A 25,665-nucleotide genomic window follows, 5' to 3' on the forward strand; every position below is an offset into this window, starting at 1 on the left:
ACAGCAGGGCTTCTCAAAGTGTGGCCCTTGGAGCTTGTTAAAAATGCAAATTTCTAGGTCCCACCCCAGACCTACCGAGTCAGACACTCTGGGGTGGCGCCCAGCCGCCCAGGTGAACCTGCTGCTCAAGTGTGAGAACTGGGGTGGCAGTCACAAAAGGGACTGAGGACCAGGGAGACATGGGAGCCTCTCAAGTCTTCGTCATATTGGCCCGTTCCTTCCTTCCCTGCATCATCAGCACCCCACCCCCACCCCGCCCCGCCCCACTCTTCCCTGTAACACACAAGCGTGATCCAACCGCTTCCATCTAAAAACAAATTCTTGACCCCACAGTCCCTCCAATTGCGTCTCCAATTTCTCCGGTCCCCTCAACAGCAAAACTTCTTCAACAAGCTCCTCCGTTTCCTTGCCTCCATGACCACCCTCGCCTCTAAAAACATTAACAATGTTATTATGGTGTGCATACAAGAAAGCTTAAGGAATAATATAAGGCAGTCTGTGTATTTGCCATGTTCAAGAAAAACAAATATAACCCAGACTGTAGAATTCGGTGCTCTCTGCCCTCCCTCCCCCTTCCCTCCTTAACCCGCCTGGTCATCATCTCCTGGATGGAGGGACCCTTCCATGTCCTCTGACTCTCCCCCTCAGCAGCAGTTAGCCCAGATGGCCACACCCGCGCTCTGGAAACACTTTCCAGATGCTCCTTTCTCCTAGCTGTCCTCCTATCCGTGGTCACCCCTGCTCTGCCCCCTCCTTTACCAGGCTTCTACATGTTGGGGGCTCTCAGCCCAGTTCTGGGCCTTAGTCTCTCTGCATGTTCTCTCCCTAGGTCAGGGGTCCTTAGTGGGGACCACAGGGTCTGCAAAGAGAATTCAGGGGGGCCCACGAACTTTGCTAACCTGTAAGTAAAATTTGGCATTTCCTTCGATGACGAACGTGGGCTCATCCCGCCCCTCCATTAACCCCTAGAAATCACCAATATTTCCATACCACAGTGCAGGCGGTGCAGTATCTTAAATTCTGTTTCTGCTCATTGGGACCTCAGAATGACGGACATCCTCGGACCCACCACTGGACAAAGCTACAACCGTAGCACAGATCTAATATTGAGTATTTTGACCGCAATGGCAAGATCGTTGGGCGTTCGGACGCTTTTATTTTATGCATTTAAAAGTATCGCTCTGGGGGCACCTGGGTGGCTCAGTCGGTTGAGCGTCCGACTTCACCTCAGGTCATGATCTCACGGTCCGTGAGTTCGAGCCCCGGGTCGGGCTCTGTGCTGATGGCTCAGAGCCTGGAGCCTGCTTCGGAGTCTGTGTCTCCCTCTCTCTCTGCCCCTCCCCTGCTCATGCTCTGTCTCTGTCTCTCTCTCAAAACTAAATAAACATTAAAAAAAAATTATAAATAAATAAATAAATAAATAACGTATCGCTCTGAAAAGGGATCCGTTAGCTTCACCCAAGACCAGATGTCAAAGCAGACGGGGCCCCAGGAGCCTCAGTGCCTGCTGCAGGTGCTCTGGCTGGGCCCGGGACGGTCACGTGCCGACGACACTGGCTCCGTCTCCCCCCCAGACTTCTCCCCTCCGTGTGCCACCAGTTCACCATCCCCACGCGGGCTTCTAACGAGCATCTCAAGCAAAAACACCCGCCATGGAACCCTCGGTCCCTCAGCCCCCACTGCCCTGTCTCGGCATCCCCCACCACCCCCCTCTGCAAGCCAGCCCCCCCGCCCCCCGCCCCCCTTCGCCATCTTTCCCATCTTGGCAGCTGGCCTCAAACCCAGACCTCCTCCTCCTCGCTTCTCTTTTTCTCGTCTGCTGCAGTCAGTCCCCTAGTGGGTTCTGGCTACCGCGATCCCAATGCGAGTTTGGAATCTGCTCGCTTCCCCACCGGTCAGCTTCCCCGCCTTGCCTCTGTCACCTGGGATTGCTGATGCATGGCTGCTGGGGCACTCTCCCACGAGTCACAGACCTCGGGGACCCTGGTTTCAAACGCAGACGACCAGACCCTGAGCTTCAGCTCCAGGCAGATAAAGAGCCAGTTCAGACTTTCTCGGGAGTCTCCCCTCAAGCCTCTCATTTGCAGACGGACAAACTGAGGCCCGGAAGACTGGCCCAAGGTCACTACCTGGTGGTCTAGGTTCCCTGACTCCTGGCCCAGGGCCTTCTTCGGGCCTGCAGAGCTGAGCTGGGGACTCACGGTAGCTTGGGGTCATCTCAAGTGACAGGAGTTCCCTAAGTACCCGCACTGGTCCCACGCTTGTCCTGTGGCTGCGAGTGGCTGGGTGGGGCAAAGGCCACCCACAGCTGGGGCCCATCACCCAATTTACCACACCCGCCCACCAGCATGGGTCCTAGGATGGGTAATGTGGGCCAGATGGGCCCATTATGGCCACGCTGGACTCTGGTGAGTAATGTTGGCATGTGTGGTGGGGACTGGGTCTGGTCTAGGGCCCAGGCACAGGCTGGAAGGATGGGGGAGGGGTCCCAATGAAGGAGCCCTCCCACGTCCCCCCATAGGATTGGACCTGCCCCTTCCTTGTCACCCTCATGCTGCAGATTCTCAGGGTTGAGATGGGGGGGGGGGCAGGGGCCTGACCTGCCACCACCTCTCCAGCCTGCAAAGGGGCTGATCTCTGGCCTTCAGGGTATCAACCCTCTCCCTTTGGCCCCGGGTTTGAGTTTTGGCTCTATGACACTCCGACTGTGGGTCTTTAGTACTCGAGGGCTACGTGCCTCTGAGCCTCACTTTATTGATCTGTGACACGAGGACAGGAAACCTTGCTCCTTGTTGGGGAGAGGGCGGCTGAAAAGGGACTCGAGGGAAAGGAAAGGAGTTTAGACGGGCAGGGGGCCGGTTGAGGAAGGAGGGTATTCTGGACAGACCACAGATGAGCATTGAAACGGATGAACAGTCTTCGTGGCCCAGGAGGTCCCCTCAAGCCTGCTTTTCTCCCACATCGTTTACATAAAAAAAGACTGCAGCTGGGGAATGGATAAGCAACCATGGTCCATCCATCCAGTGGACTCTACTCAACAAAGAAAAGAAAGGAGTTAGTGATCCACACAATAATAAGACTCAAAGAGAGTCTGCAGGATTCCATTTATGTGACCTTCTGGAAAAGCCAGAATCCATGGTGTTGCCAAGGACTGGGTCTGTGGTGGGAATGGACAGCAAAGGGTCATAGGGGAACTTTCTGGGGGTGTTGGCAATGTTCTGTGTCATGACTGAGCATGTATATTTGTCAGTGCTCACAGAAACGCCCCGGGTGGCTCAGTCCATTGAGCGCCTGACTCTCGGTTTCAGCCCCGGTCGTGATCTCAGGGTTCACGAGATCGAGCCCGGCATCGGGCTCTGGGCTGGCAGTGTGGAGCCTGCTTGGGATTCTCCCTCTCCCTCTCTCTGCCCCTCCCCTGCTCAATCTCCCTCTTGCTCTCGTGCTCCTCTCTCTCTCAAAATAAATAAATAACAAGCGTAAATAAACATTAAAAAAGAACAACAACAAAACCTGTAGGTTAGAAGTAAAAAACACACACAGTAAAAAACAAACCCGTCAAAACCAGATTCTATAAAATAGCCCATATAAGAGTATGTATTATAACGACAAATATATTTTCTTACGCTAATCCCTCACCCTCGGAGTGTCATTTGTGTATCCACTCAGGGTTTTCTTTTTTTTTTTTTTAAGTTTATTTTTATTTATTTTGAGAAAGAGAGACAGAGAGAGTGTGCTGACTGGGGAGGGGCAGAGAGAGAGGGAGAGAAGAGAGAGAGAATTCCAAGCAAGCTCTGGGCTGTCACTCTAGAGCTCAGCGTGGGGCTTGATCTCATGACCTGTGAGATCATGACCTGAGCTGAAATCAAGAGTTGGACGCTTCACTGACTGAGCCACCCAGGCGCGCCCCACCCCCACCCCACTCAGGAATTTCTTGAGCACCTATTATGTGTTAGGCGCTGTACTAGGGACTGGGAAATCAAGAGTGAACAAAATTGGCAAGTTTTCTGATTCCAGGGCAGTTCCACGAACTCATTAGTTAAATCCCAATAGTGATGAGTGCCATGCAGGGAAATGAGACACGGTAGTGAGTGGGGTCGGGGGCAAGTGTGGCCAGAGTGGCAGGGAAACCCTCACCGGAGGGAGCTGCCTGAGCTGAGAGGGTGCGAAGGAGCCAGCTGTGGGAAAGACAGGAGGACGGGAGTTCTAGACGAAGGGAAAGGCAAATGCAAACGCTCTAAGACGTGAGTGTGTCTGGTGTATTTGAGAATCAGGGAGAAGATCAATACCGGTGATAGGCCCTGCCTGTCTCTTCCTTGGAAAATGGCGCGTATGGTTCATATTTGGAAAGAGCGTTTTGTCAACTACGGATAGAAACCAACGAGGGAAGAGTAGTTAGTGTATTGTATCAGACGAGCCTGGGTTCGCATCAAAACTCTTAGCTTAGGGGCTGTGTGACCTTGGGCGGATACCTCTGCCTGTCTGGGCCTGTCCTCTAGAATGGGGGTGATCATGGCTCCTATCTCTGGGTCGCAGGGAAGATTCCTGGCGCTATCTACGTAAAGCGCCTGAGATGCTGTTATTTAATGTATTAACGCAGGAACACTATGCGATTGCATCGCAAATCCGTTTTTTAAAAAACTCGGAATCTAGGGGCGCCTGGGTGGCTCAGTCGGTTAAACGTCTGTCTTCGGCTCGGGTCATGATCTTGCGGTCCGTGAGTTCGAGCCCCGTGTCCGGGTCTGTGCTCAAGGCGTTAGCCTCCTTTGCAAATCCGTGCATTTAATTCCTTGTTTGAAATAATCTTTTTTCTGAGAGAGGCTCCAGAGCTTTGACGGATGCCGGAGAGACGGAGGGTGCAGGCCTCTGAAAATCCCTCCTCACTGGTGCCCCCTCGGTGGACCATCCGCTCCAAGAGGGCGGGGGCCTCGCCCGCCTTTTCTTCTGGAGGCTGGAAGGGTGTCTGGCGATTCTCAGGTGCTCCACGGATATTCATTTCGTTGAACGAACGGACGGATTCGAACACCTCCCCTCCTGGAAGAATTAGCTTTGAGATACATGACTCCAGATGGTTCTATGCTGCAGCCGCTGGGAAACGGAGCAACAGGTAAGGCAAGAAACGCGCTTACAAAAAATGAAGTCCAGCCCAAGCTGCCGAATGGGCTTGTTGCTTGCAGCCTTTGTGCCTCCGTTTCCCCCATCTACAGGTGGGGGTGACGGTGCCACTCTGTGGGGTTGAGGTGAGAAGGGGTGGAGGTGGAGGTGCTTGGAGCGTGTCCGGTCAAGGATGCTGGGGGAGGCGGGGAGGCCAGCAGGGCAGAGCCCACGGTCATGACCCCCATTGGCTGGAGCCACACTGGAGAGGGTGGCTGGGGTCCCCACCACATTTGTGGGGCCCTCTGGGAGTCAAGGGCATCTCTTCACGGCGTCTAGCTCTGGATCACTGCAGGTGGGACCTCATCAAGAGGGTGCGGGCCTGGCCCCCCGGGTGGGAAGAACGAACACCGGAGGAGAAAGAGACTTGGCAGGAATCCCTCCAGGGGCTGGCAAGGCTTCTAGCACGAGAACTCGAGGCTCTGGGTTTCAATCCCAACGTCTCTACTAACCGGCCGCAGGACCCGATCAGCCCCCGCAGGACCCTTGCATCTTTGCGCCAAGCCTCGATTTCCTTAGCTGTCAGATGGGGCCCCAGGGGGGCCCCAGGGCACATGAACCCACTCTTTTGGGGATTAGTGCGAAGGACACTTGGATAAAGATCCAGAGGGGGCGCCTGGCACGGAGCAGGTGTCCCCTGCATCACCCCTGAAGAGGTTCTGGAAAGTTCATCTGGCTTTAACGGTACCTGTTTTCTGCGGGCCTGGAGAGGGCCTCTGTTTTATACCCAGCTGTGAGGCCTCCTGGAGGTGTGGTCTCTCAGAGTCTCCGTTTCCCCAGCTGTAAGATGGGCACAGTAGTAGGGACTAGACCCACCGTTAGTCAGATTTTGTTACTTAATGCATGAATGCCAGAGCAATACACGACTGTATTGCCAACCTGTTTGAAAAAGATTTGGTATCTGCAGCTCAAGGCGTTTGCTCCTTGAGGTTGTCGCGGGGTTCAACGGGACCACGGCTGTTCAGTGAGGCTGTGCCTGGCGCATGCCGGGTGCACAGTAACTTTGGCGGTTGTTATTGTTTTTGCTGCTGGGACGGCTCTAAGTTCTGCCACACAACTCCGCCTGCAGCGCAGGCCGGGGCTGGCACGCCTTGGAAGGCCGAGGCTCTGTCCTGGCGTAGAATGTTTGTCCTGGTCTCTGGTCCCTCTGTCCTTTGCTGGTGGGACTTTGCCAGGAGTGAGAGTGGGGGCAGACGTTGCGGGCCCTTGGGGGATGGTGGTTGTCCTGGTAACTTATGGCACCCCATGATGGCCAGGTGTGCTTGGGCGCCTTAGAGATAGCCTCGTAGCGGGGCGCCCGGGCGGCTCAGTCGGTTAAGCGTCTGACTCTTGGTTTCGGCTCGGGTCACGATCTCGTGGTTCGTGAGTTCGAGCCCTGCACCGGGTTCTGCACTGATGGTGCAGAGCCTGTTTGGGATTCTCTCTCTTCTTCTCTCTCTGTCCCTCCCCCCACTAAATAAATACATAAAACTTAAAAAACAAAAAAAGAAAAAAAGAAATAGCCGCTTATCCCCTGCATGGAGGCTCTGCCATTGATCCCATTTTATGGATAAGCAAATGAAGGCTCAGACACAGAGTGGCTTCCCTGAGGTCCCCCATCAAGCTGACAGATCCTAGATTCCTACCCAGGTCTGCTGATTTTGGAGACCAGAAGGTCAGGTCCAGTGGGCACAGGAGGGTCAGGGCAGGAGCTAAGCAGGTGGAAACCGTGTCCCCCTCACCCCGCGTGGGCCAGGGTTTTAGCCTTCCAGCCAGTGAGCCCAGAGACCGGGTGAGCCCAGATGTTGGCTTCTGCCTGTTGCCTGAGTTTCTGGGTGCCCTGCCCACGCTTGTGCCTGAATCAGACCGAAGGAGCACCAGGGGTTTCCGCGAGCTGGGGTGGTGTCGAGGTTCAGAAAGGCCAAGGATTCCCCCCAAAACAACCCCCATGAGACCACAACGAGGCAGTGGGGAGCACGGTTTCTGGTCTCTGCTCCCCAGCTCCGAGCTCCGTGGCTTTGGGTAAATGATTTCATCTCTGAGCTAACACCATCCTTCTAATGGCTCAGGCCCGGCCCCTTGGAAACCTTCTTCCCTCCCCCTTCACCCCTCCCCCACATCCCATCTGTGGTCTCTACTCTGGGGCCATGTGCAGAATCCGACCACTTTCCCTCCCCCAGCCCCATCACTTCCACCCCTCGAAGCCTCCCCAGCCCCCATCATCTCTTGTGGGCTTCCCAGCTGCCCCCCACCTCCCCGCCACCCCCCACCCCTGCTGTGCCTTCAGCTTCTGCACATGCTCCCCAGCCCCAGTCCGTGCCCCACACAGCAGCCAGAGAGAACCCAGCACACCTAAGCCCGGTCATAGCACCTTCTGCTCTAGACTCTGCTGTCACTTACAGCCCAGGCTTTTTGGTAAATTCCTTTCCAGCAGAGAAAAAACAAAGTCTTTGGAAACGGGCAAAACTGCCCCATAGAGCAGGGTCCAAACTGCGCCGCACTGGAGGTGGGGTGGGAATTAGGACAAAGCCAGCCAGGCTGAAACCAGGCTCCAGGGTGCAGGGTGGGGGAAATCAGAGCCTGGCCTGATGATGAAGGGGAAAGCAGCCCCCCTCCCCCCCACAGGGACCCAAGCCTGGGCAGGAGGGATATGGGAGCTCAAAAGACCAGCAGGGACCACACAGCCAGCCCTGTTTCCCACAAGGGGAAACTGAGGCCCCGATCTGGAAAGCCGTTTGTAGGAGGCTGCACATAGGAGCTGGTGGCCCAGTGTGGCCGGCCCCGTGAAAATCTGGAAGAACAGACCTCTGACAGCTTTGCGCGCATGTTTCCATTTAGAAGTAAGTTTCTGTACTTTAAAATTTTTTGGGAACGGGTGACGCGAGCACATGGTTCGGAAGTCCAAGGAATCAAAGGCTGTGGAGCGCTAACCCAGACCTGCCCCGGTTCCCGTCCCCACGGGCCACTGAAGGATGTGCTGGGTTTACTTCCAGGGACACGACGCGTGTGCCAGCGGTGATTGTGCTCACACACCCCCCCCTTCTTCTCCCCCCAGCCCTTCTTTGGCTAACACAAGGTCAGCGCCCCATTCCGCACCTTGCTGCTTCTCGTGCAGCGTCAACCTTGGAAGTCACTCCACATTCAGCCCGACAGACCGGCCTCGCTGCTTTAATAGCCACATGGGATTCTGTCTGTGGCCGTCACTCTTTGCCCAGCGGGTCCCCAATAGCTGAGCTCATTTCCAGCTACGGCCATCACACCAGGGCTGCTGGGAATATGCTCGCCCACGTGTCACTTAGCTCTCCCGCAAGGCTGCGTCAGGGATAAACCCCTTGACGCAGAACTGCCTAGTTCAGGGGTGTGTACCCTTGTGATGTGTCTGCGGTTTCCACACTGGTTTGGGAGGAGGGGCCCTGGGGGCTGCAGCAGGGGCCATGGGAGCCAGAGCATTGCCTACCCGAATCCTCCCCCCCCCCACACCCACACCCCTGATCTCAGGACCACCTCGTCGGCCTCTTTCTGACTTTTGGATCTCCCCACGAACGTCACCTCCCCCGGGAAGCGTTCCCTGGCCACCCCGCGGAGGGTAGACACCAAGCCCCCTGCCCGACTCCTCCCACTGTGACTGCTGGGGTTTTGTTTTGTTTTTCCCACAGCCCTTCACCCATCTGAAGCCTCCGTTTTCTCCCCAGGAGAAATGCAGGAATGCAGGGCCACCATTCAGGAGCAGCTTAGCAAGGTAGCTCTGGGCCACCAAGTTCTCAGCCACGTCCTCCAGGCCTCGCTCGAGCCAGCGGCCCCAGGCGCGGGAGAGGTACTCAGGAAAGATTTGTTGAAACTGGGGTGTCTTCAGGAGAAACGTGCTAGAAATGACCACGACAGGGTCTCAGCACTCCTTCATCCACTCAACAGACTTGCTCAGATGTAGCCCGGCCCCGGGGAGAGAGCAGGCTTCGCTCCTGCTCGAGCTCAGCGCCTCCGAAGGGGCATGGCCTTGAGGGCCTTACAAATGTAGCCCATTTAGTCCTTGGCTCGCTCATCATCCCCATTTTACAGATGAGGGGAAGAAGCACAGAGAAGCTGAGCCTGTTGCCCACGTCACACAGCTGGTGAGCACGACCGGCTTGGAACTCGGGCCTTCGGGCTCCCAAGACCACACCCTTCACCACTCAGTGGGCGCCTTGAGGCAGCCAGACTCCAAGATGGCCCCAAGGATCCCATCTCCTGGTATGCATGCCACGCGTAGTCTGTCCCCATAGTCTGTCCCTCGCTGGGCTGAGATCGGCCACTGTGACTGTGGCACATCGTAGAAATGTTGGAGTGTGACTTTCATGGCCACGTCATGACGTTTCGGCTCCTGCTTTGTCCCCTCTTGGCCCTCTTGTTTGACAGGAACGGGCCACCATGTCCTGAGGACCCTCGAGCAGCCCTGCAGAGGGGCCCATCGGGAGAGAAACGGAGCCCGTCACCCCCGCCGCCAGCCAGCACCTGCCTACCAGCCCCGGGAGCGGGTCGCCGAGAGGCTGATCCTTCAGCCCCGGGTGGAGCCTACAGACGACCACAGCCCCGGCTGATATCCGAGAACAACCACATGAGAAAACCCGAGTCGGAGCTACCTTGCTAAGCTCCTCCTGAATTCTGGACTCTCAGAAACTGAGACAGAATTGTTTGTGGCTATTAGAAGCTGCTAAATGTTCTGGGGTCACTTGTTATGCCACAGCAGATAAGACTCTTGTGGGGGTTACAGAGGCCAGACCCTCTTGCTTCCAGGTCCCGCCCCCCTCCCCCAGACACACCGCATCCCTGCCACACCATCCCCATGCCTCAGTTTCCCCACCTCTCCAACGGGGCTGACTCTGTGGCCTCGAGCCCCACGGCCAAGGGTTGGCCCTTCCTCCTCTGCCTGGTCGCAGCCCCCTTCCCACCCCCTCCGGGCCCACCCAGGCCCTGACCCCGCGGCTCTAAGCTGCCAGGCCCAGCCTTCCTGGCTCTTTGCCCCGCTGTTGCTCTCCTTCTGGGTCAGGGCTCAGAGAGAGCCGAGCGAGTGGGCAGGGAGCCAGGGGTGGAGCGTGTCAGGGACCAGCGGGTTGTTGTGGAGGGGTGTGCCGTTCAGCTCTCAGCTCGGCCCACGATTCCCGGCACAGGCCGGGCTTCTCCCAACCTCAGCGGCAGCCCCGAGTCTAGCGGGGGCCTCGCACGCCGAGTCAGGCACTGGTTCGTTCACAGCTTCGCCACGCCCTTTCTGTGCCAGTGACGGGGCTTCTCTGGGCCTCGGGGGCCTCGATGGAAAACGGGGCGCATTGGTTCCTCTTGGCACAGGGGCCAGGGCATAAAGGAAGCGAATGCTGGAATCTGTGCTTCCCCGGGGGCTGGGATTCTTCCGTCTTGTTCACTGGCCCCGGGGCCTAGCGCAGTGCCCGGCACATAGTAGGTGCACCGTTATCTGTGGAACGTTTGTGGCTGTCTTACCCTCAGAGCCACACCTCTGAGCGTGTGCGTATGTGTGTGTGTGTGTGTGTGTTGCTCTCGGGTGGTGGGTGTCTGTCCAAGGCAAAGAAGCCACAGGAAGACGAGGGGTATGGGGAATAGAGTGGGGGGGAGCTAGGCCTGCATTTTCTGTCCGAACTTGGGGTGCTTCTCGGATGTGAACCAGCTACCAGGGCCTTCGGCCTCCCAAGGTCCCGCTATCCCTTTGTAGTCGTCTGCGTCTCAGCCTTGATCTTGGAAGGTGTGTCTGCAACGGGGCCTATGTGATGAGCCCTTATTCTCCCCCGTGGCTACGATGGTTCCCAGCACCTAAGATCCCTGAGAGCAGGGTCAGGCCCAGAGAGGTCTGGTATGGCCCCTGATGAGCACTCCAGTCTCAGCCTGGCCACACTCTCCTGGCTCTCCAGGCTTCGGCCACAAGGAACGCTTCTCACTTCCTCCAAATCACCTCGTTCGTTCTCCCTCGGGGCCTTCCCACTTGCCGTTCCCTATGCCTGGAATGTTTTTCCTTTCCCTTCTTTGCCTGAGAAGGACCAGTCTACCTTTCAGAGCTCAGCTCCGTCCTTCCTCCTGGTGCCTTTCCTCCATCACGGTCAAGCCTCCGTGCCCCCCCCCCCGTTATCTATCCCTAGAACAGGTGGGGACTTCCTCACAGTGCGTATCATGGTTGATCATGACACATGAGAAATCACTAGGTTGGTGTCTCTCCCGCTGCTCCTGGAGGGGAGGGATTGAGTCTCTCTCGCTCACTGCTGAATTTTCAGCCCCGCACAGTGCCTAACACCGCAAGTTCTCAATAGACGTCGGTGGGAGGGGTGATGGGGTAAATGGAGACATGAATGTTCTCACCTGTGTGTGTGTGTGTGTGTGTGTGTGTGTGTGCAGTGCCTGCTCGTAGCTGCCTGCATGCAACCCCAGAACTTAATAACCGTAAAGATGCATTAATTTTCCACGAGGTTCGTGACACACGGTGCATCCTGTTGCTACAGGGGAGGAGACACAGATGCCTTCAGCTGGGATTCAGGAAGCCCGAGTTCTGACCCGACCCCTGCCACGGGCTCTGGGGTGAACGTAGTTGAGTCACTCCCCGCGCCCAGGGTCAGGGTACCCGTCTGTACAATCGGGAAGGGGCACAGAGAGGCAGTCCGTGTGGTGGTTAAGTATGAGGTCTGGACCCAGCCCCTGCCTGGGTTCGAAGCCACCTCCCTCGCTTCCTAGCCCCGTGAACTCTCTGGGCCTCAGTTTCCCCATAACAAAAGGGGATCGCAACAGTCCTCACCTTTTAGGATGTTGTGAAATCTCAGGGACCGATGTTTGTAGGACATGCACAGCAGTGCCCAGCACACAGAAAGCCCCAGCAGCACGTTCACCCCAGAAGAGAGAAGAAACCGAAACGGCACCTCCTACTTCCCCGTGAGTTGAAGCAGCACCAGATACACGCGCAGACCTTGGCGGGCGCTCGTCATTTGGGCATCACGGCCAACCCAGGCATGAGCGTACCTCTGTCCCCAGTTTACAGAGGGAAAAGCTGAGGCTCCGGCCTTTCCCGCCTTTGCAGAGCTACAAACCTCACAGCTATAAGATTGGGTGAACAGAAGCAAACCGCAGAAAAATGAAAATGGCATGACGCTGTTTATATAGGAAACCAATATTATGCATTGGTTGGGGAGGGATAGACACGGGGTAAAAGGTTACCAACACTGAACTCACGGTAGCTGTCTCCCCTGGGGGAAGGAAACAGGAGAGGGGCAGGAGCTAAACGTTCTCTTCGGCTGGGTTGTGGGAACAAGGAATTTTATTAGATTTGTTTCTATCTCTTCATACTTCCAAACCATTTCAGTAAAATTTTAAAACGCACAGAACGGGGGCGCCTGGGTGGCTCGGTCAGTTACGCGTCCGACTCTTGGATTCCGCTCAGGTCACGATCTCGAGGTTCGTGGGTTCGAGCCCCGCATCGGACGCCGCACTGACAGTGCGGAGCCTGTTTGGGATTCTCTCTCTCCCTCCCTCTCTCTGTCTGCCCCTCGCTCTGCTCCCGCTCCCGCTTGTGCCTGCACTTTCTCACTCTCTCTCTGAAAACAGGTAAATAAACTAAAGAAAGGAAGACAAAATTAAAAAAAAAAAATAAAATGCATAGAACGAATTGCAAAGAAGTTAACTGGGAGATGACCAGGGAACTGGGAAGACCAGTGATTTTTCTCCCCCCTCCGTGTCTTCACGCCCTTCCCCAATTCCCAGCGTTTGCACCAAACGTCGGGAAAGACCCAAGAGTGATGGACTGGAGACGGGAATGAAGGGTCACGAGGCTCTGCCGGCTTAAGCTTCAGAAGTTCTGCTCCTCTGTAGGGGAGGAGAGGGGAGGGGAGGGGAGCCTCCTGAAGGGTCTGTGGGCACCCCCTCGCCCACCACATCACTGCATACGTTTTGCCCTATTTTGTCCTCATCCGAGGTCGTTGTTTCCATGGTCCCTATTTTGCAGATGAGGACACTGAGGCCGGGGCAGAAGGCAAAGGGACTTTGCTGAGCTCACACGAGGCAAGGTGTGGAGAAGCCGCTGTCGAATTCCCGGCCTGCCACCACGGCGGATTCCCTTGCTGGGCCACGCGTCCCAAGTACGCCATCCCTCCCTGACACTCAGCCGGACGCTGTGCCCCGCCCTGCGCGCACTAACTCGTCGAATCACCCTAGCCTGCAAAGCGGCTTCTATCACTTTCCTCGCCTCTCAGATAAGAAAACCGAGGCACAGAGCGGCCCAGCGGTTGAGGCCACACAGCCCACGAGCAGCGGAGACGCTGGGAGTCGAGTTGAGTCGGGTGGGCTCCACGGCCCGTGCTGTGCCTCTGTGGGATTCACCCCAGGCCCTGGCCAAGGGGGGGGCGGGGGGGGGGGACATAATGATGAGGACACTCAAGTGGGGGCTCTGGGTTCCCTCAACTTTTCGAGAGCTGTCCATGCTGGCGGAAGAGCCTTCAAGAAGGTTCATTGGCTAAAGGCCCCGTGGGGGAAGGGAAAAATCTAGCCTCCGTGAGTTTCCCTTTCACTGGCCAGCACTCTGTCTGTTCTGCAGGTCCCGGCTGGGTCTCCAGGGACCAGGCCACAAGGGACACGTCTTGCTTATTCGCCAGGAGACTGGCCTCAGGGCTGAGAGCGTGGGTTCTGGCAGCAGCCAGCCTGAGAGTAAACCTCACCTCCCCCTTTCTGGCCATGAGACCTATCTTGCTTTTATCCTACACACTCTCTAGGAGGCACAGCGAGTGTTTTGAGTTCCGCTTTACAGAGGAACCAGTTGATGCAGGTGGCTTCCCCAGCTGGTCAGTGGCACCGCTGGGACGTGACCCCCCCCACCCCACCCCCGACTCTGGGTCCATTCCAGAAATTTCAGAGCTGACTCTGAGGTTAAGCAAACGCTCCGAGGCCAGAGTCTGGGTGGAGGTGCAGACTTAGGGGGCAGGCCTGGGGTCTGTTTTCTCACATTTCCTGCCCTAGGAGACAAGGAGGAGAGGGTCTGGGTACATCCCAGCCTAGCTGAGCTGTGGGGCCTAGGAAGAAAGAACCAGAAACTCAGGGCCCTGCCCCCATGGGCTGGCCTGGCCGAGGTGCTTGAAAAAATAAACCTGTCCCTCTGGGGGATGCGGCTTGCGGGGCTGCTGGCCCTGGGGCTCCCTGGGTCATCCCTAGGTCAAGGGCATCTGTGCCGGCCATTTCTAGGCTCCTTTCTTGGGAAAATAACCCCATTTCTCTAAGAAGCATATGCTCTTCTCCCCACCCAACCCCCTCAGCCCCAAACTGCTTAGAAAGCAGCCAGCGGTGAGGTTAGGAAATCAAACCCCAAGACGTTCTGTTCGGCAACTGAGATTCATTTCTTGTTTGGATAGCCGAAGGCTGAAAATGCCAAGAATTTACGGGCAGCCTGGGGGGGGGCTGGGGCAGCTGGGAGTCCCGGGCCAGTTTGGGAGGGTCCCGGGCTGGGCCAGGACCCCACGCTGCGCTCCACTGGATGCGCCGTTGACCCGCATCCAACCGCTGGGCTGAGGGCTTGAGTTGTTCTGAGGTCTGGCGTCAGGGGCCTGGAGCGAGCAGCAGAGGCTGGGGGCAGGGCCAGGTTGAGAGGATCCTATCCGGCCCCTCACCCCTGCTGGCTTGGCTTTGGGTGCAGAAAGGGAAGAGAGAGGGGCCCCGGCTGAGCACCCCGGCTGGGGGGTGGGCCCTGGGCATCTGGCTTGTGTGTGCTGAGTCGTCTGGGGTGGACAGAGTGTGTGGACAACCAGGGAGGTAGATATGGGAGGGCTAGCCGGCCCAGGGCCGGGGCGGGGCGGGGGGGTTGGGGACAGACAGGGAGAGACCTCAGGGACATGCCGCCAGACAGGAGAGAGAGTCACAGCGGCAGAGAGACACAGAGATAGAAAGGGGGAGGCAGAGACACGTGGGGAGATGGGCAGAGATGGCCGACTGTCACTGGTACAGGAGGGAGAGTGGAGGGCCCCACGTTTCTGGGGTTTGAAGCTGGGCTGCCCTCAGGTGCCGGGGGTGGGTCGAGGAGCCTGCGTGCTTGCCTGTGGCCCCAGGGTTTCCTACTCGCTTCATCTGTAGAATGGGTCCTGGGTGGGAGACGGCAGAGTAGGGCACCTCCTGGCGGGGACTGGGGCCACCGCTCACGGGGTGACAGCAGCCCAGAGTGACCCTTCACTGGGCACCTGCTGGGGGCAGATGCTTGCCTGGTTCTGCCGCTCTGAAGCCCACGTCAAACTCTCTCATCACACAGACGAAGCCCTGAGCGCATCACACACACTGGGTCACACAGGCCACACGACTCACCACTGTGCCGCACGGCCTGCTGGGGAGCCTGCCCCCCCCCCCCCGCCGCTGGCTCTGTCTGCCTGTTCGCCCGCCCCCTCAACAGTCCTGGCTTCAGCTTTCCACCCAGATGAGGGGGTGGGGCAGAGCCAGGAGCGGCCCACAGATAGCAGACTCCAGACGTGAGTCATTAGTGCAGAGGCTTTCCAGGGGGAGGGGGGAGGAGGGGAGGGGAGAGAGGTGGAGGAAGGGGAGAAGAGTAGAAAGAGGGAGAGGGGTGGGGTAAGGGGGTTGGAGAAGCGAGGAAGGGGGAGAGGGAGCAGACCTTCCCGCAAACACCCGCCACCCCCCCCCCGCCACCCCCTGCGCTCTGAGCTTAGGAGGACACGGGCCAGCTCCATGCTGGGAGAAGACAACTGGGTGTCTGGGATTCGGGAATCCTTGCCTCCCTCACTTCCTTGACACCCTCCAGAGTCAGGAGAAAGGACCTGGGGCTTGGAGGGCCTGGGCTGGCTGTCACGGCTGGGTGACTCTGGCAGGTCCCTTCCCCTCCCTGGCCTGTGTCCTCACCTGTGCACTGGGGGGACAGGGGCAGGACTCAGGGGCATGGGCTGAGCAGGGGCTGGCCGCTGGCCGCTTGCAGCAAAGAGGGTCTCCTCTGCGGCCACCCCGATGATGGGAATCTGGCCTAGAGCTCAGTCTGGGGAAGCCGGACATCTCTGCTCATCCCCAGGAATCCCTAATGGCAGTAGTGGTAATTAGTGATGCTTCTAGATCAGAATATTTTGAGACTCGTTTTTTTTTTTTTTTCCCACTCCTGGGATGTTACCGCAGAAGCCAAGAAGAGGCCTTTGAGTTTCAAAGACTCTGAGATACGCCCAGCCCAAGGGGCATGAAGGGGGCATTCAACCCCAGGAGCCCTTACCCAGGGGAGGGCAGAGCAGATACCTGCTTGGACCCCAGCAGAGACCAGGCAGGACTGGGGGCCCCCTGGGGCCCACCAGCATGGACAAGTGATGTTCCCAGCCCCAAGGCTATCGGACGGGGACCATTGGACTGACTCGTCCGCAAGTGCGCTGCCCTCACCCAGCAGTGCGGGGCTCACACTGGAGATACGGCTGAGTTAAATAAAAGCCCATCGGTCCACTGCATCCCGGCGCAGGTAGGCCACCCCGTGTCCTCACGAACCACGTGCTCTAGCCGGGCAGCAGGCTGAGAGCGGCGTGGGAGCGGTCGCCGTGGTCGTCCCAGCCATCCCCCGACACGTTCCCATTTTGCAGATACGGAAACTGAGGCTTGCTCATCCACAGCCAAGTAAATGCCAGACCGTGATGTGAACTCAGGTCAGCCTGCCTCCTGCAACAGCGCTCTTTGCCCCACGGCGCCCCATGGACGTCTGGAGAGGGCGTTGTGCCACAGGTGGAAGAGGTGGGCTGGGTGCCCTTCTGATCTGAAAGTCACCGGTTTAAATGCTTCCTTTGGCTCAGCCAGTGGTGCCTGAGCGCCAGGCACCCGGGGGAGTCAAAGGTGGATGGGAGGGTGAGGCTTGGGGTAGAGAAGCCAGAGGGAGGGGATGAGGTCGCACGAGGTAGGGAGGCAGCTGGGGAGACAGGAGGATATACCACGAGGAGAGAAGCGGAGGCCACAGGATGGACGGGTCCTTCTGCCTAGGGGCCGGAGGGCATCCCCGGGGCCACAGGAGGCCTTAAACAGAGACAGCTGGGCAGGGAGGGAAGAGCTGAGTGTCAGGCAGCTTCAGGGTTGAGGCACCATGGGCTCTCGGAGGGGAGACATCTGCAGGGTCAGGGTCACGGATTAGGGGCTCAGGAACCCATCAGATGCCGGTTTGGCATCATCATGGGGCAGGTGGGAAAGGGTGCTGCAGGAGCCCTGGGGGCAGTGCCATGAAGTGTGAGTGGAAAGGAGGAGCAGGGACAGAGTCCTGGGAGACACTGGCGTTTCAGGGTGGGGGAGGGCCCGAGCGACTGGAGGGACTCAGGGTCGGTCACGCACCCATATGTTCATTCATTCCGCAGCCGTTTGGAACACCTACCCTCTGCCAGGCACTGTTCTGGGCTCTGGGAACTCAGTAGTGAACAAAGCAGATGTGATCCTTGCCCTCCTGGAGGGCACAGACCAACAGGAATGCTCTAAGAATGGGTAGTGATAAGTGCTAAGAGAGAACACCAAAGCCAGGTTGAGGGGATACAGAGTGACAGAGGGTTATTTTAAATGGGGTGGACAGGGAGGGCCTCTCGAAAGAGGTGACATTTAAGGATAGACCTGAGGGAGGTTGGGTGAGCCATGTGGGCATCTGGGAGAGGAGTGTTCCAGGGACTAAGGATTTTCTTTTTATTCCAAAGAGATGGGAGTCCCAGGATGGTTTTAAGCAGAGGAGGCACAGGATCTAACTTAGGACCCCTCTGTCTGCTGAATGAATGAACTGTGGGGGCCAGGGTGGAAACAGGGAGCCCAGGGTGACTGCCATGATGACCGCCCAGGTAGGAGATGGAGGTGGCCCAGAGTGGGGCAAGGTAGGGGAAGGGGTAGGGAGGTAGGTCAGAGCAGGCATGCTTGGTGGATGAGGGCTTGCTGATGGAGACAGTTTCTGGAAGGATGGTGCTGGTCAGCAACATTGAATTTGTCAGGAGATCAAGTACGATGAAGACCGAGCCATGGCCATTGGATGTGGGAGGTGACTTTTGGGGGAAGGAGTAAGTGGGATGTGAGGAAGTGGAGGCAGAGTGTGTGGACTTCTGAGACCCAGGCCAGAAGTCAGATAGTGTAGGTTGGATAAGAGGCTTGTTTGCTCTACTCTTCTTTCTCTCTCTCTCTCTCTCTCTCTCTCTCTCTCTCTCTTTTAACCATGGAAGATACTTATATGGGACTAAACACTGAAGGGGGAAGAATCAGCAGAGGGGGAGTACAGAAGGGGACAGCTGGCTTGGGGAGGTTCAGGGGCTGCAAGGGGGATGGGATCTAGAAAGGAAGAGTGACCTTGGCCCATAGAGGAACCCCTACCCTCTGAGCTGGAGAAAGGCTCTGGGGACTGGTGGACGTACGGGTGAACCTGCAGGTGTGGGGCAGGCAGCTGAAGAGTGGCTCTCCCTTTGTCCTCATTTCTCATTGAAGCAGGGGGTCATTGGTCTGGTGGGAGGGTGGGGGACAATAAAAACGGAGGCTTGAGGAGGAGGTGAGGTTTGAAATGGCCCTCGTGGAACCAGAAACACACAGATTTCAGAGCAGCACGGAGCCCCCACTGGGTTGGCTCCAGTGCGTGAGGCCAAGAAGTCCCTCAGGAGGGATCTAGGGGTGAGATGTGGCAAGCCGACAGGGCAGGCGAGAGGGAGGGCAAGTGGGCAAGGGACAAGGAGAAGATGGTGAGTTGGGGGCTGAGGAGCTAGATGGTTCGGGCAAGAATAAGACAGGAGGTTAAGTGTGGGTGCACACGAGTGTATATGTGAGTATGCACAAAGCAGTTTGGTTGGATACGTGTAGGGTAGTCTCTCCACCTTGGGGATGGATGAACCCAGGGTGTGCTCAAGGCAATCCTTCGGAAAGCAGGGGAAACTATCAGAACTTCAACGAACATGATTTCGTACATCATCTTTTTGAAAATGGAAGTTTCCATTTCATTTTGTTTTATGCCCTGGACGTATATTAATATGGGTACATGCGCAAAAACATTAAGTAAATATGCACGTTATCAGGGGAGTGGACATTGCTGCTTGGGCACATGCTTTGAGCAATTTAGACACCAAGGAGTAAGAAGGCACTGATGCTTGGAGAGGCACCGTGTACTGTTGAATCTGTTTGAAGGCTCTAGGAAGCAGTCTACCTCCCTCCACCCCGTGCCACTGCTCAGACCTTCTTCTGCACCTGCGGCCCGGGGCTTATTCTCTCCCTTCCTTGCCGCCTCTTAGAGGCTCCTGCCAACCTGATCTTGGAACCCACGGGACGCCTTTCCCGCCCCCATGCCTGTGCAGGGCCAAACCTGCCTCATTCGTCTCTGTACTCGGTGCCTTGTTGAAGGCTTGGCACACGGCGGGTGCTGAGTGTCGACTTAAGCACGAAGGCAGAAGGCCCTAGAGTGGCCCTGACCTTGGGCCAAAACAGCGAGGGGTGTCCTCAGCTCCTCACGCTCTGCCACCCAGTACCCAATTCATCAGCAGGACCGATGTTCCTCCGTCAGAATAAATCCTCATCTTCCCGGCCCGGTCCGGCTCCAGGCCCCTCTTACCTCTTGCCCGGTGGCTAAGCAGCCTTCTCCTCCGCATGCACCCTGCCCCCTGCCCCCTACAGTGTATTTTGTTCAAAGCCAATCAGGGGTGTCTCCCCTGCTCAAAGCCATGCACTTGGCTCTGATGCTCAGAGCAAGAGAGGGCCAGAGTCCCCCCCGTGGCTCCCAAGGCCCGACACGACCTGCCTCCCCTCCCCTCTCAGATCTGGTGCACCCCTTTCTCCCGTCCTTCTCTGCTCCAGCAGTACTGGTCACCCCCGGTTCCCCAGGCACCCTGACAGCATTCCCACCTCACAGCCTTTGCTGCTCCCTTTGTAGCAAACGCCCTCCCCGCAGGTACCTGCATGGGCCGCTCCAGTTACCTTACTTTGCTTTCTGGGTTCAAACGCCACCTCCTCCGAGAAGTCCTCTCAAATTACCTGACCTCAAATAGCCACCCTACCACTGCTTGCCGTCTTCCCGCCTTCATCTTCCTTCACTGTCTCACATAGCAGATTTTTATTGCACATCTCTTTCTGGCCTCTTTCCCCCACCAGTCCAGCAGGGGACGTATTGTTCTGTTTACTGTTACATGCCTCGCACCCAGGATGGGCCAGGCCTGTGATCGGAGCTCCGTGGATTTCTATTGGATGAGCGAATGAATGGCTGTGAGGGAGCCAGGTTTCCAGCTCTGACCCTGCCTAGCCTTGCTGTGCGGCACCAGGGCCATCCCTGCCCCTCTCTGTTCCTCACTACCCCAATCTGTACACTTCAGAGACAAGGGCTACCTGGGCCTGGCCTTTGTGCCGGGGAAGGCCTCTGGGGAGGACGCTACCCCCCCCCCCCGTCCGTGGGGACAGGCCTCCGTGCCACCCACCGCCCCCTGGGTAGGCCCCGCCCTTACCTTCTGCAGCCACTGCGTGTTGTTCTCCAGCACCTTCTCCAGCTGTCGCACTCGCTGGGCCGGCCAGTCCCCTAGGTTCAGTGCAGCGGCAGCGGGCGAGTCCCTCTGGAGGCTGTTGGAGCCCCCGAAGGCCTCGGGTTCGGGTGGGCAGGGCTCAGGCTCCGGCAGCACGAAGGTGTAGCTGCACTGGCCGTGCTGGACGCGGTGCGCCCGGCGGCGCCCGGCCGCCTCCTGCCCCCTCCGCTGGGCCACAGTCACGGTGGCCGCGGCGAGGAGGAGGCCGCCCAGCAGCATGGCTGGCCGGGAGAGCATCCGGAGATGCGGCGATGGTGAGGGGTGTCGGGTCAGAGCCCCTCCACCCCGGCGCTCCGCCCGGCTCCGGGCCCGGGATGCCTGCCCACCGAGCCTCCGCAGCTGCAAACCCCTGTTTTGGCCGAGCTCTAGCCAGGGCAGCTATTTATACTTGCGGCTTCCTCCCACCGCCTCTGCTCCCCGCCCCCGCAGACACCCCCTAACCCTTTCCCTTCCTTCCTCCTCACTCCTGCCCGAGGCTGCCCGGTCTCCGTGCACCAGGCCTGCTCTCCCCGCTTGGCCTTGGCCTCGCCTCTGAGTTATCTACTATCCAGGGGAGGCCTGGCCTCCCTGTGAGAAAGAAAACAACACACACACACACGCGCACAGACACAAACACCAAACCCCCAAAGCTGCCTGCTTCGGAAAACCAAACCCGGGTGAACCCTCTCTTCCTGTCTCTGTCTGTCTCTCTGTCTCTCTCCAACCTCCCCCCCCCCGCCCCCAAGGCTGGGATCTCAAGTTTCAGCTCCCCTTCCCCTTCCCTCTCCCCCTCTACCTTCCCCCCCCACCCACACACACACTCCGATTCCATGTTAGTGCTTGGAACATGAGCAAAGTGACCCCCGGAGAGAGCAAAAGGAGGGGGGCAGAGGGGTGAGGCTTGGAAGGAGGCAGAGAGTCCAATCTGTTTCTAGAGAAAGAGAAAATCCTTGCGAGGCCAGGGAAGTCGGCGCTCCCAGCAGGGAGCTGGCTCCCTTCCTCCCTTCTCCCGTGGGGCCTGGGGGATGTTGTGCCCTGGGGTGGCCCTGCTCAGCAGATGTGACAGCAATGAGGGGTTGTCCTGTCCTGGGGCACACTGTTCTAGGACTGCCTCTGGCTGGAGGGGGGGATATGGATTGCTTGGAGAATAGCTTCTGGTGAAGAAGTGTCTCTCCTAGCCCTGGGGTCAGAGGTGGCTGACTCCCCCGCCCCGGCTCCTGGGTGGCCGGCTGACGATGTTATGCGTCCACATCCTGCCCCAGCGGGGTAGACCCCATCTCTTGCACGATGAATGTATGTGAGTCCTCAGCCTGGAAACTGAAGACCTTCTGATTCGCTTGTTTACCTGTTTCCTGGTTTAAATCCTGGCTAGACCAGCTGTGTGACTTTGGGCGAGTCGCTTAACCTCTCTGTGCTTCTGTTTCCTCTTGGCGAACTGAGGAAAATAACACCACCCACTTCACAGAGTGTGAAAATTAAGTGAGTTTGAGCAGGGATGGCGGAGGGTGAGTGCTAAATACTTTTGCTGTTATCAGCGTCATAGTTACTGTGTACTTCCCCTCCCCCGACCCACTAGCATGTATCGCCCAGGAGAGCAGGACAGGACTTGTTTTGTGGGGACGTGGCAGGGGTGGGAGGTGGGGGGGGCAAGCGGTACCCAGCAGCGGTTGCATCTCTCTCCAGGGCACCGCCTTCCGCCTTTCTCTGCTGCTTTTCCCAGAGTGGACCCCCCCACCACCCCAGCTGTTTGCTATTGTTTTTTCCCCTTTGTTTTCCCAAATCCTAGGGAGTTTTGAATGGGGCAGGCTGCTTGGGGGCAGGGGGAACCAGGAGCGCATCCGGGGGACTGAGGACATTAAACCAGGTGTGTGGGGCTTTGGCAGGAAAAGGAAAGGCAGCTGGTTATCAGCCACCAGCATTCACTGAACTTCCTGCGTGCTCCAGACCCTGCTTGCCCACCTCTGCCTCAGTTGTCTCGGCTGTAAACGGGGTCACACCACCCCCGACCTTGCGAGGAAGACGCATGTCAATGCCGGCCACGGGTTTATCCTGGCGTCTGGCACCGATGAGCCCAGAGTGCAGGGCGACTGTCTTGTGTTGGTGGAGCCCCGCGGTGCGAGCCCAACAAGGCCGGTGCCGCGATCGTCCCCATTTTACAGAGCAGGAGAGTGGTTTGCCCGAAGTCACACAGCGTGGAGATGCGTGGCCTGGAGCTGGGGCAGGAGGGCAGGCTCGTGCATTTAATCTTCCCGATGGAGAGAATGAATGACTGCATGAGATGTAATTTTCTTCCCATGGTCCCGTTATTACGCTCATGGATCTCTGTACAGAAGAGGAAACAGGATTACCTGTTTACTGGAGAAATGTGGGTAGGATCAAAGGAAGAGTCTGGAAAGCTTGGGAGATGGCCCTGGCAGCCTCTGCACCTTCATTTCAGTGCTTCCTTCTCACCTCGGGGCCTTTGCACATGCTGCTGTCTCTGTCCAGAGCGCTTCGGTCCACCCACCCTCACCCCCACCTTTCAGCAATGTTCCAGTTACTGTGGCCCTCAACCAATTACACCAACACTCAGTGGCTTAAAACAAAAATAACCATTGGTGGTGGGGGGGGGTGTGCCTGGGTGGCTCAGTCGGTTAAGCGACTGACTTTTCGGCTCAAGTCATGATCTCGAAGTTTGTGAGTTTGAGCCCCGCGTCGGGCTCTGTGCTGACAGCTCGGAGCCTGGAGCCTGCTTCAGAGTCTGTGTCTCCCCCTCTCTCTACCCCTCCCCTGCTCATGCTCTGTGTCTCTCTGTCTCTCAATAATAAATAAACGTCAAAAAAAAAAAAACCCCAAACATTTATTACCTCTCAGGGTTTCTATGGGTCAGGAATTCAGGACCAGCTCAGCTGGGCCGTCTGCTTGGGTCTCTCATGACCCAAAACATGACACGGCCACTCAGGGCTACAAAGGCGCTTGTCCCCAGAGGGCCAGGTGGAAGTCACATTGCACTACAAGACCTAGGCTTGGGTAAGTCATTGAGCGGAGCTTCTGGCGTATTGTGTCGGTCAGTGTCTGTCCAGTTCAAGGCAGGGAACATAGACCACACCCTTCGATGGAGGTCACTGTCCCAAGAAGAGCACACGGGACGGGAGGTGCATTGATGTAGCCACGGCTGGGAAACGCTACAGCCAAGGGGACTGCCACATGCTCCCCACCCCGGCCCCTGAGCCCCCTTTCACCGTCCCACCCTTTGTCTTAACCCTTCTCAAGGTGCTAAGAGGTTAATTACTTGCGTCACTAACCACTCATCTCTCTCTGTTCGCCCCCAGTGTTTGTTGCGCAGTATGTTCTCAGGAAATATCTGCCGAATGAAGGAACAGGGTGAGTGAACGAACGAAGGCGGTGCTTGGGCCGGGTTCTCCCGGTCCGGCCGACGTGGAGGAGGAGGCTGGGACTCTGGGGAGCCTCCTCGGGGCTGCGCTGACACAGCAAGCCCGGCTGACACGGACACGGGGGCAGGTGGCTGACCGCTTTGGGCTGCGGATTCCTCCTCACGGTGAGAGCGTGCAACGGACCCTACCCGCGTCTCCCGGAGATCTCGCAGAGGTGAGCTCCAGGGAAAGCTTACACACTGCCAGGCCGGTGTCTGAGGGAGGTTGGACCTAAATCTAGCCTGGAGGCCGGGGGTTTACAAAAGGAACCCCCAGCCCTCAGGAAAATGGGAGCCAGCCATCCCCGGGAGGAGCAGCTGGTGCCAGGGTGGCTGCAGGGGGGAGCTGGTGGCAGGACCCAGAAAGGGAACCGGAAAGACACCATCCGGGGTCCGTTGGCAAGTGCTGCTGCTGAAGGCAGCACGGAACTTTGCAGCCGGAGGGGCCTTTGGTATCCTGGGCGCTCTGCGCGCGGACCCGTGGCCCCCACCTCACCTGTGAGCGCCAGACCCCGAGCCATCCGCCTTCTGGACTTGGACCTCAAGGCCTCAAACAGAACTCCCCATTTTCTATTCCCCCCCCCACGGTGCCCCAAACGGACTTCTGGACTCTTCGGTCACTGGTAACCGCCCAATCTTCGCCAGGCACCCGGGACGGAAACCCGGGAGCAGGGCTGGCTTCGCCACGCTTGGAAGGGCCGCACGCTGTGTAATGTTCTGCTGTCACCGTCTGGAGATTCTTAGGAAATTCTGAACGAAGGATCTGGCACTTTCGTTCTGCGCTGGACCCCTCAAACTAGGTAGCCAGTCTTGCCGGGGGGACAGGAGCCTCCCGTAACCCCTGCCCCACCGCACCCCCTCTCCTCCCCCACCAATCACACTTGCTCTTCCAGTGGGATCCTGTAACTCTCTCCCCCCCCTGCCCCCTCTTCGCTATTCTGGACATTCCAGAGGCAGCCTGTCTCGGTTGGAATGTTGGCTTTCTCGCCTCCAAACGTGTGCTTAATCTGCCTGTCGCTCAGTTTCTGCTCCCGTCAAATGGGGCGGATGCTAGTAATTACCCGATAGGGTTGTCAAAAGGACGAAAAAGCCGATCCCCGCAAAAGACTTAACACAGAGCCTGGCACATGCTAAGTGCTCCATCCATGGGAGCCCAATAATGTCATCACGTCCCCGCCGTCACTCTCCAGGTTGCCTCTGCTTGGACAATCCTTTCCACCTTTCGTCGCTGGTTTTCCTTCTGCCCGTCTTTTGGGTCTTATCTCAGGCTTCACCACCTCCTCCGGGAAGCCTTCCTTCATGGCCTCCCTACGTCAGTAGGAATAGGCCCTCTACCTCTGGGATCCCCATGCTCCTTGCCTGTGTGTCCCCCGTCGAAGCGTCACCCTGCATTACGAAGGCTTGTTTGCAGACTTTTGTCCCCCTCTAGTCTGAAAACCCTTCCAGGTCACTGACCACCTTTCCATTTCTGTGTCTGTTGCCTGGCCCAGGGTCAGGTTCATAGTGGGTTCTCACGAGCGTTTGTTGAATGAATAGTCACCACTCTAGGGTGGGGGCTGGAGCTGGAGTCCCAAAGTGGAGGCTAAGGAAGTCACCCTTTCCAGGGCAGGGGCAACAGGAAGTTTCTGTCTCGGGTACGTCTATTTGGGTCTTGTCTCCAAATAT

At 57.6% G+C, this 25,665-nt stretch overlaps 1 protein-coding gene across 1 annotated transcript in view; it reads right to left on the reverse strand.

Annotated features, from left to right (window-relative positions):
* ANGPT4 (angiopoietin 4) overlaps positions 1–20,846 on the reverse strand; it is a 40,275-nt gene extending 19,429 nt beyond the window's left edge. The window contains exon 1 of the mRNA XM_047069768.1: positions 20,535–20,846. Coding sequence (XP_046925724.1) covers positions 20,535–20,846 — 312 coding nt within the window. The remainder of the gene's footprint in view (positions 1–20,534) is intronic.
* Between the last annotated feature and the right edge of the window lie 4,819 nt (positions 20,847–25,665).

The sequence above is a fragment of the Lynx rufus genome, unplaced genomic scaffold (assembly GCF_022079265.1).
Source record: "Lynx rufus isolate CCGP_SWC_20201006 ecotype Redwood Valley unplaced genomic scaffold, mLynRuf1.p SCAF_8, whole genome shotgun sequence".
NCBI lineage: Eukaryota > Metazoa > Chordata > Mammalia > Carnivora > Felidae > Lynx > Lynx rufus.